The 15,077-nt window shown below is 51.8% G+C and overlaps 1 protein-coding gene across 3 annotated transcripts in view; it reads right to left on the bottom strand.

The window, feature by feature from the left end:
* Positions 1-15,077, bottom strand: part of SLC39A14 (solute carrier family 39 member 14) — a 29,667-nt gene that overhangs the window by 8,322 nt on the left and 6,268 nt on the right. The window contains exons 1-6 of one of the 3 annotated variants that reach the window (XM_045003139.1): positions 13,556-13,588; positions 10,565-10,658; positions 8,561-8,842; positions 7,705-7,891; positions 2,463-2,632; positions 636-758 (exon numbers count right to left, since the gene is read on the bottom strand). In XM_045003139.1, the coding sequence (XP_044859074.1) occupies positions 636-758; positions 2,463-2,632; positions 7,705-7,891; positions 8,561-8,827 (747 nt within the window). In that variant the 5' untranslated portion in view covers positions 8,828-8,842; positions 10,565-10,658; positions 13,556-13,588. Of the gene's footprint in view, positions 1-635; positions 759-2,462; positions 2,633-5,140; positions 5,311-7,704; positions 7,892-8,560; positions 8,843-10,564; positions 10,659-13,555; positions 13,589-15,077 lie in introns of those variants that run through there. The other 2 variants (XM_045003138.1, XM_045003137.1) reach the window with 2 other exon arrangements.

Here is a 15,077-nt window from a genome sequence, read left to right as displayed (position 1 = left end):
CTGTTGAAAATATCACCCTCCTCTAAATGTAAAAAGGGAACCATTGTTTGTTATACAAAGATCTAAGCCAGGGGTGGCCAACCTGTGACTCCAGAGCCACATGCGGCTCTTCAGAAGTTAATATGCGACTCCTTGTACAGTCACCGGCTCTGGGGCTGGAGCTACAGGCGCCAACTTTCCAACGTGCCGGGGGGTGCTCACTGCTCAATCCCTGGCTCTGCCACAGGCCCTGCCCCGCCACACTTTTTCCTGCCTCCTCCCCTGAGCCTGCCATGTCATCACTCCTCCCCATCCCTCCCCAGAGCCTCCTGCACCCCACAAAACAGCTGATCGGGAGGTGCAGGGAGGGAGAGGGAGGCGCTGATTGGCAGGGCTGCCAGTGGGCGGGAGGCGCTGAGAGCAGGACGGGGGAGCTGCTGACTTATTACTGTGGCTCTTTGGCTCAGGTTGGCCACCCCGGATCTAAGCTTTTCTCTTCACACACAGGATTTAAGAGTCAGTAAAGCAGGTGGCCTTTCCAGAGTGCACCTGTTTGAAAACTGCATTAGAGTAAGCCCATTGGGAAGCACCTTTCTGGCAGCGATACCGTCTGGGAATGCCTAACCCGCTCCCCCATGGGACTAGCTCAACCTCACCTGATCTTTCTGCTTGAGAAGCATCTTCAGGATTTTCTCTGTGAAGAAGAACAAGTAAAAGCCTCCAAAGACCACTGCAGATTTGGAGACATAATAATCCTCCTGAGGGTTGAATCCAAAGGCCTGAAGACAAGGGGCAACAGAGAAAGGTTTGAGAACCATGAACTCCAGCAGCATCCCTTGCCTCCCCTCCCCTTGTCTGTAGGAGCTCTCAGTACGGGGACAGCAGAACAGCACTTCAGTTAGTCTTTTCTCCCCCAACGAGTGCTTCAGGGAAAAGGCTTAACACACCTCATTGTGCAATACTACTGCATGCTAGAAGGGAATGTCTTCCTGACCCCAGACGTAATCAGCTCATGCCCTGATGCATGAGAACTGTTAGCCCATCTCAGTTTTATCTCAGACACAGTGTCACTGCAGATCCTACTCACATTAATCTAAAGTGTCCAATACCTCCATAAATCCCACTCAGCTACTCATCTTGGTATCCTGTGGCTATGAGTTCCACAGGTTAATTATAAAATGTCTTTGCTTTAAATCTATTGGTTTTTAAATTCACTGTCCCTCCTCTCACAAGTCAGGTGTGAATATAAACACAGGCAGGTGGGCCAATCAACTCTCTTGCAAGCCCACTCCCAGAAAACATCATTAGCTAACCTCTCCTCTCCCTTTTGAGCACGGAATCAGGAGAAGCAACTGCACAGCAACTGCACCAACAATCACTTATCAGGCACCTGAGTAGGGGTTTTCTGGACAGTAACACTCCACCTTTCTCAGCTTATTCATTTCTTGTGTGCATAGAAGGTGTTTTCGGCAAGTTCTAGCACATGGGCTTGGGGACCCTTTTATCTCAAAGCCCAGACTGTCTAAGCCACTTCTCACAATGAACTCACCACTGGGACTATAGCGTGTCCACTCTCGGCCAGCACGAACACTGAGCCGTATATAAGGGACGCGAGTGACACCAACAGGCAGCTAAGATTCTCCTCAACATGGAGTCTTCTCTCCACCTCGTCTGCTCTCTACCATAAAAGTGACCCAGTCAAGCCTGGCTTTGTTCACACACCAAAGCCACTTTCTTTATATGGCCTGAGAATGGCTAAGGCCTGGTCTACACTTAAAAGTTAGGTTGCCATAGCTCAGGTGTGAGGGAAAAAAAACAAAACACCCCACAGCTATGCTGACCTCATCCCCACGGTGGACATAAGTAGGCCAATGGACAAATGCTTTTTTTGACACAGCAACTATAGCTCAGGGAGGCTGGCTTCCTACAGCACTGGAAAAACTCGTTCCCTTGGTGCAGGCTGCTTCTAAGATATGGGGTTATGCCAGCATAGTTATGGAGCCATAGCTGTAACTATACAGTCTCCATAGTGTGGACATACCCTAAGGCTTTGAGGTCCTCTGATCAGTGCTAGACCATGACCAGACACCTCATCCTGGCAGGTAAGTAAATACCATCAGTGCCATTTTATTTCTGGCAGCGATACCGTCTGGGAATGCCTAACCCGCTCCCCCATGGGACTAGCACCAAAAGGTGAGGTGGAAGTGACTTGTCCATGGTCACACAGTCAATGGCAATGCAGCTAGGAGCTTAACACAGTCATACAGCAGAATTTAGCCTTGCTGATGGGCCTTAAACATTTCCAGCACTAGATACAGACACAGGTCTGACCATATCTTTGTCTCCCTGCAGCAGTCACTCATGTTTCTCCTCAAGTTCCACCGGCTTCTCCTCAAACCAGCAGACAGACCGACAGACCGACCGACCGACCGACCACACACACACACACACACACACGACAGGCCCGAAGGCCCTCACCATACCTCGGGGATGAGCTGGAAGAGGGCATTGGAGTAGAGAGTTCCAATCGCCAGAGCTATGAAGTAGAGGAGCAGCCGCTTGTAAAAGGTCTTCTTCATGAAGGGCACCACGCTGGCTCCCACCAGGGAGCAGAGGGAGATGACGGTCACGCAGAGGAAACCGTAACCCCAGACTGCAGCGTGCGTGCCAACCCCACCCCAGTTACACCACAGAGGGCAGGAGAGTCCAGGGAAATCAACACAGGACAGCAAAGAAGTGAATCCACACCAGAGAGAGAGGGAGGGAGGGAGGAGAAAAGGGGACATTCATTAGTGATTTCATCTCAATCTGGAATTGGTTCAGGGAGGCCAGAAGCAAACCTGGTATGAGATGGCTCTGGAACTCTGACATGCCAGCCTCTTTGGGGAGGGCAGGATCGCGGCTGCAACACTACAGGGAATGTGAATCAGCGGAGCTAGCCCTACAGCCCACACTGCAGGATGCAGCTGCTGTGAATAACTGCACCACAGACTGACGAGAGGATGGATTCTCTCCTTGGGGAAGCAGGGGTTTGGGTGAAGGAATGAGATTCCTCATCCTAACAAGGCTCTTATTTAACAATAAACACTCCAAGAATGGAGGTTAGCTTGTGGCAGGTGGACGTGAAGTGTATTTTGAAGAGAGAAATAAAAATCAGGGTTCTACTCCCAAAACAGATTCACTTTCCTGGTGACCTTGTCAGGCTCCCAGTGGGCACATGCCATTCCCAAGGGCATAAGGCCCCTTTAATGGCGGGGGAGTGGAGAGGGCATGTCAGAGTTCCAGCTTCTCATGGAGCACTTCAATTTTACAGCCAGCATCTCATACACTCCACCCTCATCGCACAGCTGAGTCTCTTCGCCCTGTGCATGCCTAGTGCATTCATCACTGGAGTATCTGGGCACCAGACAACATCAGAGAGGCCAAGCGCTCTGCCTGGGCTGTACGAGGCCCTTCCAGCCTAATGGATTAACCTGCATTTACGTTCCATGGCGTGGGAGTTCTCCTGCAACGTGCGTCCCATGGGGGTGGAGTGTATGCCATCATTTTAGTTCCCATCAGATCAGGAAACAAGGCATTTTGTTTGGTTTTTAAGAGAAAAAAATACAATAAAGTTACAGTTCTGGAGCTGAAAAATACCTCCTCAAGTCCCACAAACAAGGGGCTCCATCAGACTCTGGTTTAGAGACGTGGTAACAGCCCTTGCCAGCATGGGATATGCAGGAATACTGGGAGTCAGGTTGAGACCACCAAGCCTGGAAGACCCAACATGAAACGTACTAGCTTTGTTTTAGCTTGCAAGGGGCTGAGAAAAACAAGCACCAAACCTGCTGTCCCCAACTCCCTCTGCTTGCCAGCAGGCAGCTGACTGAAACAGCCAAGAGATCCTGCACTCTGGAGCACTGGCAAGGAAGGGTCATTAACTATTAGAAGTGTCTTCTTCAGGGCAGTACAATGTGCACACATACTGAATGCAAAGCAGCCCTGGGATCATGGTGGGAGGATGACTCCAGCGAGAAGCTGAGATTTTATTTTAATTCCATGACTTCTAGCCTGCAAGTTTGAGGATCTGAATGGATTTGAGGTCCCTAAGCACCTAGACCCTGTTTAGAAAATCCTGCTGCCAGAAAGCAGGATGCTGGAGGAATGTGTGTGTTTCCAACATCTGATTGTAAAGCACATGGGGATATTTATTTAGCTCCAGAATTGTGCAATTAAAAAAAAAATTAGTTTGTGATGTATCTGACAAACCCATCAGGGCACCAGGAAACCTCACTTTGCATCGATCTTTCCAGGGGCTCTGCCGCCTTTAATCAGCAAGACCGGGAGCCAGGAGACAGCTGGGATCCCCAGCAGGAGGGGTTTCTTCAATCCCTTCTGTGCATTTTTACCCTCTGTTCCTTCCTTCCTTCCATCCACACACCCTTCTTATGAGCCCCAGGAATGCCCCTACACCAGGCTCTGCCCATCAGACCAACGCTGACGTAGCACAGATGCTGCCAACCCAGCACAGGAGTGCCCTCTCCTCTTAAAGCTCCCAGACACTGCCTGATGTACTTGCATAAGCTTGGTCTATGCTTAGTGTCACTCATCACAGGCAGGCTTTGGGAAGTCTCCCCTTTGGCAACCAAAGCTAACAGGAACACGAAGAGCAAGAGATCTTTATTACTACAATCTGTTCCACGAGCAGAGAGATCTCACTGGAGCTAGGACCACCCATATTTCCAACCACTACAACCGGGTGGGAGGAGAGGGGCTGTGTGACCACCCAGCAGGAGTCACATGGGGGAGGGAGCTCTCTTCTCTCTCCCTCCAGACCTAGGATCCCTGCCAGCTGCACTGTGACTATAGGACATTGCTGTTCTCAGAGAGGCTGCAGGCAACCCCACAGGAAGGAAGGAGGAAGCAAGCTAGGATGGCACAGGGCTCCCCATGCTGCCTGAACACCAAACGTTGACCCTGAAGAAACCATGTGATGTTTCCTGGTGCTCAGAGGAGCAGGAAGGACCTGGAAAGCCACTGGCAGGAAGCCAGCATGGAAGAGAAGTTTCCCTCGGTCTTGGCGATGGAGAAATCTGTTTGGCAGGGGTTGCTGTAAAGGCCAGCGGGAGAGCCAGCCCCTTGAGGGTCAGAGAGAAGGGCAGGGTGTGTTCTACTGCACCTCTGGGATCATCTGGAAGAGTGCATTAGAGAACAGCGTCCCGATGGAGAGCGCGATGAAATAAGTGAGGACCCGTTGGAAAAAGGCCTTGTTGGTGCAGGGCACGATGAAGACTCCAAGGAGGGAGGCCAGGTTAATCAGTGACACACTGACAAAGCCAAAGCCCCACACTGCGGAACAAGAAGAAATGAGGGCTGGATTACCAAGGCTATTTGGGGGTGGGAAGGGGCAGACACCAGCAGCTCTGGATACAGCTGGGCAGGGAAGGCCAGGGGAGTCGAGCCTCACTGAGGAGGGGGCCTTGTTGTGACAGAGGATCACTCCCATCCGCTGTGCTCCTTGGGATACTTTAACGGTGAGAGAGTTACAGGACGAGGAGAGGGTGTGGAAATAAACCTGGTTAATGCATCTCCATGTCTCTGAATTACTTTAAAGGGCACTGGGAGTAATTATGCTCCAGGCGCTGCGCTCAGTTGTAGCCTGTTAACAGGCAGGAAAAAGTGAGCCAGAGCCAGGAATGCCTGTGAAAGGGGGAGAATTGAAGGCACCAGAGGAGGTCTAACAAGGAGGTCCTGAGACAATAACTGTGTGTTCCAATAGGGGGCGCTATCGTTCTGTGAAGCCAATCAGAGGCCTGGGACACTTGATTGTTGCAGGTCCCCTGGCACTTTTGGAAAGTTAACCTAGGACTCTACTTTGATAAGCTCCTTTGGGACAGTTTTTACACAGCACCTAGCACAACGGGGTCCATGGCTGGGCCCCGAGGCACTACCACAATACAAACCTGGCATCTGTGGGAAATCTAATCTGAGCAATTGCATGCTGCTTCCCTGAACTCTCCTGTAACTGCCAGGTGAAGGATGGTGTGCTATTCCTCACAGTCTGTGTACAAAATGCAATTCATGTAAACAGTTTGTAATGTGCTTTGGATGAAAGGGGCTATAGAAATACCTGTTATTTATTAACCTCCAACCAGATCCGCTAGTGAAAGATAAAAAACAGGCCCTGCTGAGCTGAATTAACCTAGAACAAGCGTGAGAGAGAATGTGTGTGGCTGGGGTAGCAGGACACAAACACAGGTAACCAATCACTACTTTCTCACTGATAGACGGCACTGCCTCCGCTATAACTATGGAGCAAGAGCGCGCTGACTGCTCTGGGAACTAAAGTCACATGCCCCAGCAGCAAATTCTCCCCTCTGCATTGTCAATGGTCCAATTACTGCTCTCTCTCTGCCCCGCAGTGCCATTGGTAGGGAAGGCGAGGGCAGATTCAACAGGCTGCAAACACTAGTGCCTCCGCACTTTCCATGGAATCTGCAAGAAAATTACACTGGGGAAAAGCCATCAAGATTCCAAGCTACCCCTGGAAAGTTTGCTTTCCAAGGTTATCACAAGAGAAATGTCTCTCCCCACCTACCATGAAAAGTCTTTGCAACGACCTAAGGTAAGACAGAAAATCCAGCCTTGCATACGCAGGTGTGGAGGGGTGATTTTATTGGGGTCCCTCTGGTTTCAAACAACTGCCCCAAAGCCATCACTAAGAGGACCAGCTTAATAGCTGTACAGTGCATTTTGACAGCATCTTTCATCCCAAAGCACTTCACTCTCAGGCAAGCCTCCTGGGAGGCGGGTAAGGATTGCCACACAGATTATAGATGGGAAAACGGAGGTGTGGGGGCATTTGATGGGACTTTCTGTAATGTAACAGCTGGGGGATGGTGACTCAGACCACCCTCCCCCTGCACTCTGCCATCTAGCATTAGTTGGGCTAGCACCTAGCAAGCAGCCCCATCACGACTGCCAGCCCGATTCCACATTCAACTCAGAAAGCACCTTCAAAGGGCTACCTGTTGGAAAGCTGTGGTTTAATGTACAAAGGCCCCCTCTGCCTAGGATCTCTGTCCCCACAACTCCCCTGTGTAACAAAGGGCCTGTCTATATGGGGAATTAGTTCACACCGGGCTGACACGCACTAGCTGATGCGTGGCATGTAAGCTGCACTAACAGCATGCACACGGGACAGCTGTGCCCTATTTCAATTCACATCATTGTGTGCCTACGGCGGGGCTTGGTGCACACTAAGTGTGTGGCATTCCAGGTGGGTATCCCATGCTCCTTTGCTTTTCCAAGTGCATTCTGGGATTTTTCTCGCTGCACATTGTGGGATATATAGTGAAGCTAGTGGAATTCTGGGACTTGGGAGTCAAACTTCCCAAAATCCCATGATTCCGCTCCCTCCATCACATGCTTCCTCTCTTTCTGGGCAGGCTAGCGCCATTTTCTAATTGCTGTCAGTCAAAGACAGCTCTGGATGCGTTGTACAGCCCTGGTGTGTTGCTCCAGCTGCAGAGCTGAGGCCATGGCAGGCTGGGAAGGAGAAGGGTTATGAACAGGTGCTATCACATTAAGCTCAGAATATGCCCTGTTTCTGCAGTGAGGGCTAGAAAAAGCATCAGTGCCCTGCACTCGAGAGAGGCGCTCGGAAAGTTCACACTTCAGCAATGCCTTTAAAACTAAAGCAGGTCCCAGTCCCCTCTCTGTGACCCCTGGCTATCCATTCACCTTCCACCGAGCTGGGCTTCCCCTCCTCCGTCTGCTCATTCTCTTCATTCTCCAGGTTCTCTGCTGTGCACGCCTGAGACTCCAGCTGCTGCAGGATTGTCGGGCAGAACTCCTGGAACTTGCTCGGGCCAACATGGGACCCTTCGCTCAGGTTGTGGGCAGTGAAGAGCTCGGAGGAGCTGAAGCACTGGTGTGGGGAAAGAGACACCTTTAGCATCCCATGGCTGTGCTCGGCTGTCCGGCTTGGCAATATGGGCATCCCCAGAGAGCTCCTTGATTGCATCCTCTCCATCCTGGCGCAATGCACACACAGCAGCCCCTCACTGGACTCAGGCCTATCACACTGCATGTGAGGCCCTAGCTCCCTCTGCAGGTCTAATGGGTCCCACAAACCACCTAGCTGCAGGGGCTGTTTTCCTCCCCCTCCCTGAGAATTCTCTCCACTCAGAGGCAATATCCCATCTCCCACCATCACAGCAGTTCTGCTTGGCCTGCAATGGATTCCCCCTCTCCCTTTTGCCCAACTTCACCAGCTGGCTCCCTGGGAGCGGAACACAGAACACAATGCACAGCAGCTGGGGCAGCGAGGGGAGCAAGCGGATATAGCCGGGGAAGCAACGGTCTCCAGAGTGGAGCTCAAGCAGATTCCCTGCATGGGTGACACAGGGCCCACGTGAGCCCAAGGAGAAACCCTGCAGAGAACATGGCCCATCTGATCATCCATTCCAGACAAGCTTAGCCAGTGGCATGGTGACCCCACACTGTGTTTACGGGGGGCGGGGGAGCAGCGGTGTGTTAGGCTCGGGCTATCCCTCCTGGGGCACTGCAGAGGGGGACACACAGGAATTCACGTTACCCGGGAGAGGTTCCTGCGCTGCGGCTCCGATCGGGAGATGTTCTCGTGCCCCACCCCCACGTCGAGGCGATTTAGCAGGGCCTTGAGCTGCTGCAGGGTCAGCACATCGCTCTCGCCATACCGGTGCAGGAGATCCTGCAGGAAGGAAGCTGCAGTGACAGCGGGCTGCAGCGAGGCGTCCGTGCCAGCCCACGCCTGGCAGGAAATGCCCAGGAGGCAGAGCAGCATCACCAAGAGGTGGCATCGGGGACTCACATCCAGGATCATGGTGACCAGGCAATCCTGCAAAAGGAGACAGACACTGTGGTTAACTTTAGTGTTCCCTGCAGCCCTGAGCACTAAGAGAATCACTCCAGACAGCTCCTTGCAACAGTCTCCATGTCCAACACCAGCCAATGATTGCTGGACTGAAAGGGCACAGACAGCCTAGGTGCTAAGGCATGCAGCAAGCACCTTGTTGGGTCAGACCCACTCCAGCGAGCACACTTGGCTGCATATGTGCTGAAACTGGGGGTGCTGCTGCACCCCCTGGTTTTAAGTGGTTTCCATTCTATACAGCACCCCCACTATGCAAATTGTTCCAGCACCTCGGCCTGGCTGGGTTAGGCTCCGTCCTTCCAGCTGTCCTATCCTTTACTCGACTTCCCCACACAAGATAATGTGCACCCAGCAGTGAGGATGACATAGGCCTTCCTATGCCCTGCGAAAGTATTGCAGTGTGCCCTGCAGGGGGCAGCAGATTCCCTTTGCAGCTGATCATCACTGAACCCCATGCCACCTGCAGGCATCCAGCTGCTAGTGTGATAGCCACGCTGCCTGGCTCTCCCTCACCTGCACGGGCCGATGATTCACTGTGGAACAGAACTCCAACACTCGCCATGATTAGTAGCGAAAGCACCGATCCCTCTGGCAGAGGAAAGGTACCTGGAGATTCCCGCCCTGGTCTGTAGCCAGATCAGGACTCCAGGTCCATGGCAGCTCTACCAAATATCAGCGATTGCACCATGTAAGAATTTCACAGGGCGAAACAAGCAGACACTGCCAGAAAAGCAGCTCTGCCACGTGGCCCATTCCCAAAGGGTCGCAGCTGCAAGGCCTGCCAGGAAAGGCTCTGCTTGCTGAACTGCTGCATGTGAGGAGCTGGAGCGGAAGGGGAGAGAGAGGCGGCAGGGCTGCTGTCAAGTGACTCCAGGAAGGTCAGGTCAACATTTTTTAAGGGAGAAAACCAACATCCACACAGATGGGCAGGAACATTAATGGAGAGGTCCAGCATGCTATGAGGTCAGATGAGGGGGTGGCAGCACACGCAAGCCCTGAGGGACACAGTGCTTCTCACTGTGGCTGGGAACTCCAGGAGCTGGGAATGGGGGTGATGTGCATTCCAGGTTGCAGATCACTCTTGGGAGGTAATTTCCAAACTCTCAGGCCCGGCAACGGTGCCACCGGCCACCACTTCAGTCTCCACTGGCCACCGTACTGGCTTTGTGCCTAGCAGCTTCTCAGCTGCTCGTGCAGCCGTACAGGCTCCCTGCCTGGCACCCCCCTCCCCAGGACGGTGATATCCAGCACATACAGAAACATTCACCCCCATGACATGAGGCGGTCAGGATTACCGCCAACATTTGGCCTGTGGGGAAACTGAGGCAGAGAGAGGCGTGACTTGCCTCAAGCTACAGAGGGACTCTCCGTCAGACGCAGGAATTGTCCTTGGGAGGCCCTGGCACCAGACAGCACTGCCTCACTGAAGGGATTCAGATGTGAAAGGGGACTGTCCATCTCTCCAGCCCAGCAGGATGGACCGAGCCCTGCGTGGCAGACAGGGCCACGTTGCCTCACTCACCCCACCCCCACGCAGCGCCACAACAGCAGACCTCAAGAGGCATGGTGTCATGAATGAAGGGAGAATCCCCAGAGCATCCGCTGCCAGAACCACACAGGTATTCGCCTGCTTGGGAGAACCCCAGCCATGCTCACAGCAGCATTCCCCTGATGCAGGGCACTCACCTTAGTCCGGACCAGAGACACGCTGGAGTAACCCGGAACAGGCACTGGCAAGCAGGGTGTGCCGAATGCTCACGGGCAGCGGAGCTCACAGTACCTGGAAGGGGGAGAGGCAGTGTGAAGGGAGGATGGAGTTTGCAGCGGGAGGACCATAGCGTTTCATGCTGCTCTCCTGCTGTCACAATGCTTTGCCCAGGAGACGGGACAGTGAGCCAGGAGCTACTGAGAAGCGAAGGGTTTTGTCTATGTGCATGGCTAAGGCTGCCTGCTGAAAAGCATTCGCCCCAGATCCAGCACACCCTCTGTGCTTCTGCAACGTATGGGATGGGCCAGCTGCAGGCTGCTTCCCCCACCTCTTATCTTCTCACGCCAGAGTGCCGAGGCCATCAGGATCTCAGCACACCATGCCAGCAGAGCCACCACAGTAATGCAGCGGAGCGTTCCAGGGGACGCTCACATCTACAGGGCCCTGGGGGAGAGAGCCCACAAAACACGCCTCCTCCAAGACTGCAGAGCTCTCCGGGGCACAGCCCACACGCCAGCAGCCACCGCTGCCCTGGTGCAAACATCACCCCAGTCCCTGCGGTGCCTGGAGGCTGAACATGGCAGCTTCGACCTAGCATTACAAACATGGGGTCAAACCAGAGCAGCCAGGTCAGAGGTTTGGGAAACTTCCTGCAAAGGGGCCAGGCCAAGGAGTTGGCAGCTGGCTGCGGCAGCTTTCGCTTCCCTCAGACACCGAGCGCCAGGAGGCCCACTCCACACAGACCCACAGAGGGTGCAGGGGGAGAATTTGTACCTGCCTACCGCACCCAGGTCCCAGCTGGGGCTCTGCGTAGACAGATGGGCACCACAGCCAGGGTGTTAGCTGAGTGCCGCGTTCCAGGCCTGAAAGCTGCACCATGCCTGGTTTTATTCACCCTTCTCTTTCCTCTGTTTCTTCTAAGTTACAATCACTGTTCAAAGCCTGCAGAGCCGGCTTTAGACCTGGGCTCCTATGACCACACCCCCCGCTCCCATGTGGTCAGTTACCCTGACAGCCTATCCAGGGCCTTGAATGACCCCCAGTGCAGGCTTCACACACTCACCACAAGGCCCCTGCTCCATGGGCTTCCAGCCTAACTCACACAAATCCCACACCCACATTCAGACAGGAGGCACACAGATGACAGCACAGCCATCAGGATGTGCAGCTTTGTGGAAACCTGGGTGCTGGGCTGTAGCGAGTCATTCTGAGCTGTCTGGGAGCCCAGGAGAAGCATGCAGCAGCTTGAGGGCCTGAGGACTAAGATGTGTGCATTATGTTATATTTTATCCATGCTGCTAATTATAAGTTGAACCATGTCCCAGTGGCCTCTTCCCCAGGCGGAGGCATATACGTATTTATATTTACTTGGTCCCTGATCACTAATCTTTTATATAAAAGAAATCAATAAAACTGTACAGAGCTAGAACGCTGGGCAACACCAGCTCTGCCACACAATACGCCTTGAGGCACTAAGAGGGAGGCCTTACATAAGAACATAGGATGCCAGGCTAGATGGAAGCACAGGTCTGATCCAGCCTGGCAATTCCTATCTCTGGAAGTGGCCAGTACCAGCTGATCCAGAGGATGATGCAAGAACCTTGTAGAAGGCAGTTATGGAATTATCTGCCATCAGAAAACGTTTCCTCCTGACCCCCCATACCTTGAGACAAGATGAAGCCCTGAAGCATGAGGGTCAAAATCCCTTCCAGGCTCTTATTAAAAAATACTATTATAAATATTACTGACCAATACCAGTGTCCTGTAATTGCCAGGACAGTCACCAAATCACACACAGGAGCTGATCTAGGACTTCTCCTACCTATTCTAATAAACAGGCTTACAGAGTGCCTTACTGTAGGTAATGTTTCATGTGTCCAGTGAAGTCACCACGATGTGTTGGGTGAAACAGTGGCCCAGTTAAATGGCAGTGGCAGCATTGTCTTCAGTGGGGCCAGAATTTCACCTGCTGTGCACTGCATGGCAAATCTCTCCAGGGTAAAGCCACCTGGCACCCATGGGAAGGCTTCAGATGGCTACTCCAGCTATTTCTGTCCCAGCTGGTTCATGGGGGGGAATGTTTTCCTGACTCCAGCTGGCCATTTCCCAGCACAGCAACAGGAGGCGCATTACAGCATCCAGCACAGAACAGAGAATTAAGCCTCCATATAAATCCACAAGGCTGAGAAATGGAAGACACTTGCCTGGACACAGCATGGACAGGGTTTCTTGCTGCAGTCCAGGAACGAGGCTACGGCTTGCAATTCCGATAAGCACTGCAGAGTTGGATTGTCTCCATAGGAGGGGAAAGTTGTGTCTCTGGGATACAGGAACATTGACACATTGTGCTACTGAGACCTTATCAGGGAAAAAACCTTGGGTGCCAGGAAATGTTGCACTCTCTCTCCAGGAAGGTCATCTGCACACTTCAGTATGGTTTAGGTTCTTCGCTTAGACCTTGCTAGATTTCTCCCCAGATCTCAGGCCATACGCTGCTAAAGCGGACTTTGGTACAGGAGTAGCAGCACATCCCCCAGCTGGTGCCCAGTATTTTAGCAAGTGGGGTATCTTAGCCACTAAGCCTGAGGAAAAGCTGCTTTGAATCCTGTCAAGGTTCCTTCCCCACTCTGAACTCTAGGGTACAGATGTGGGGACCCGCATGAAAGACCCTCTAAGCTTATCTCTAGCAGCTTAGGTTAAAAACTTCCCCAAGGCACAAATTCTTCCTTGTCCTTGGAACAGAATCGCTGCCATCACCAAGTGAATTAGACAAAGATTTAGGAAAAGGACCACTTGGAGTTCCTGTTTCCCCAAAATATCCCCCCCAAGCCCCTTCACCCCCTTTCCTGGGGAGGCTTGAGAGCAAACAAGGTGAGCACAGACCAGCCCCTTGGGTTTTTAGGACACTAAAAACCAATCAAGTTCTTAAAAGTAGAACTTTATAATAAAGAAAAAAGTAAAAGAATCACCTCTGTAAAATCAGGTTGGAAGGTAATTTTATGAAGTAATCAGTTTCAAACAGAGAATTCCCCTCTAGGCAAAACTTTAAAATTACAAAAAATTATACAGGAATAAACCTCCCTCTTAGCCTAGGGAAAATTCACAAGCTAAGACAAAAGATAATCTAATGCATTTCCTTCCTATTACTTACAATCTGTAATCTTAGATGCTTAGTTCGGATATGGCTTTAGGAGATGTATTTTCCCTGCCCTTGTTCCTTGCTGTCCTGGAGAGAACACACAAAGAGCACAAAACAAAAACCTTCTCCCACAGATTTGAAAGTATCTTCTCCCCTTATTGGTCCTTTTGGTCAGGTGCCAACCAGGTTATTTGAGCTTCTTAACCCTTTACAGGTAAAGGAGGGATTTTATGCTACCCATAGCTGTATGTTTATGACAAGTCCCTGCTGTGAGCATAGTTATTTCCAGGACTCTGGGCTTCCATAAACTACTTCAACTGCCCAAGAGAAGGATGGTGAAGTAGACAAGATGCTAGCCTAGGACTCCAAAGATCTAGGTTCAATTCCCAGCTCTGGCACGGATGTCCTGTGTCACCCTGGGAAAGTCACTTAGCCTCTCTGTACATCAGTTCCTCATCTGTAAAACAGGGATAACAACACTCCCCTGCCACACACAGCTGTGGTGAGAATAAGTGCATTAAAGACTGACATACTCTCTGATACTTTCACAGACAGATTACTGCAAGGTTTAGGGGGGTGGGTAATTCACTATGGGGCCTTGGAGGTGGTTTGTATTCAGGCTGGCAGGGACTCAAAATCACTCCCTCCTGGCAGCTGTTTAGTGCTCTCTGTGAAATGAGTCTGGGGGAAAGATCAGAGAGGCCAAGGATGGAATGGGCCAGAGGGACTGATCTCCTTCCCTTCCCCTAGTGGTGGCTGCTCCTGCTGTGGGTGGGATGCAGGTGCAACATGCCCTATGCCTGAAGGGTGTCACACCAGTATTGCATTCACTTAAGACACTGACTTTTGTTGCTCTGCTAACACACACAGAGCTATGACCTAGAGGGGAATTCGGTCTGTGCTCCCATTCACTAGGCCCACAGCCATATTCAAAACAAACCTTTGCTGATGTGTTACAGACTTTGGTCTCCTCTAGAAGTTGATCTAAGGCGTTTTTGGACCCTACCCAAGCAAATGTTCTGAAAATAAAAGTTTGGCTCATGGGCCAAAGCCATATTTGGACTGGCAAGGCCTCTCCTGACGGGTCTGCTCTGCAAGGAGCGGGTCTCCCAGTCCCTCACATTGACGGGCTGGGTGGGAGAAGCAGAGGTTCTGTTGTTGCCAATTCAAGGCTAATCAAATCAAAGCAAACCAAACCCAAGCGCCCAATGGTGTTGTTATGCCACATCCACCACTTTCTTATTAAAAAGGGATCGACATTCTCAAAGAGCTTACTGCAACTTTGAAATCTTTGTTTTTTAAAAAAGCACCAGGAATTCCTTGAGAGGGAATTGGCCGGGCAGGTTTTAGCA

Source organism: Mauremys mutica, chromosome 2 (genome assembly GCF_020497125.1).
Source record: "Mauremys mutica isolate MM-2020 ecotype Southern chromosome 2, ASM2049712v1, whole genome shotgun sequence".
Lineage (NCBI taxonomy): Eukaryota > Metazoa > Chordata > Testudines > Geoemydidae > Mauremys > Mauremys mutica.
Note: the sequence above shows the minus strand (reverse complement) of the source record. Positions and strands in the feature narration are given on the sequence as shown.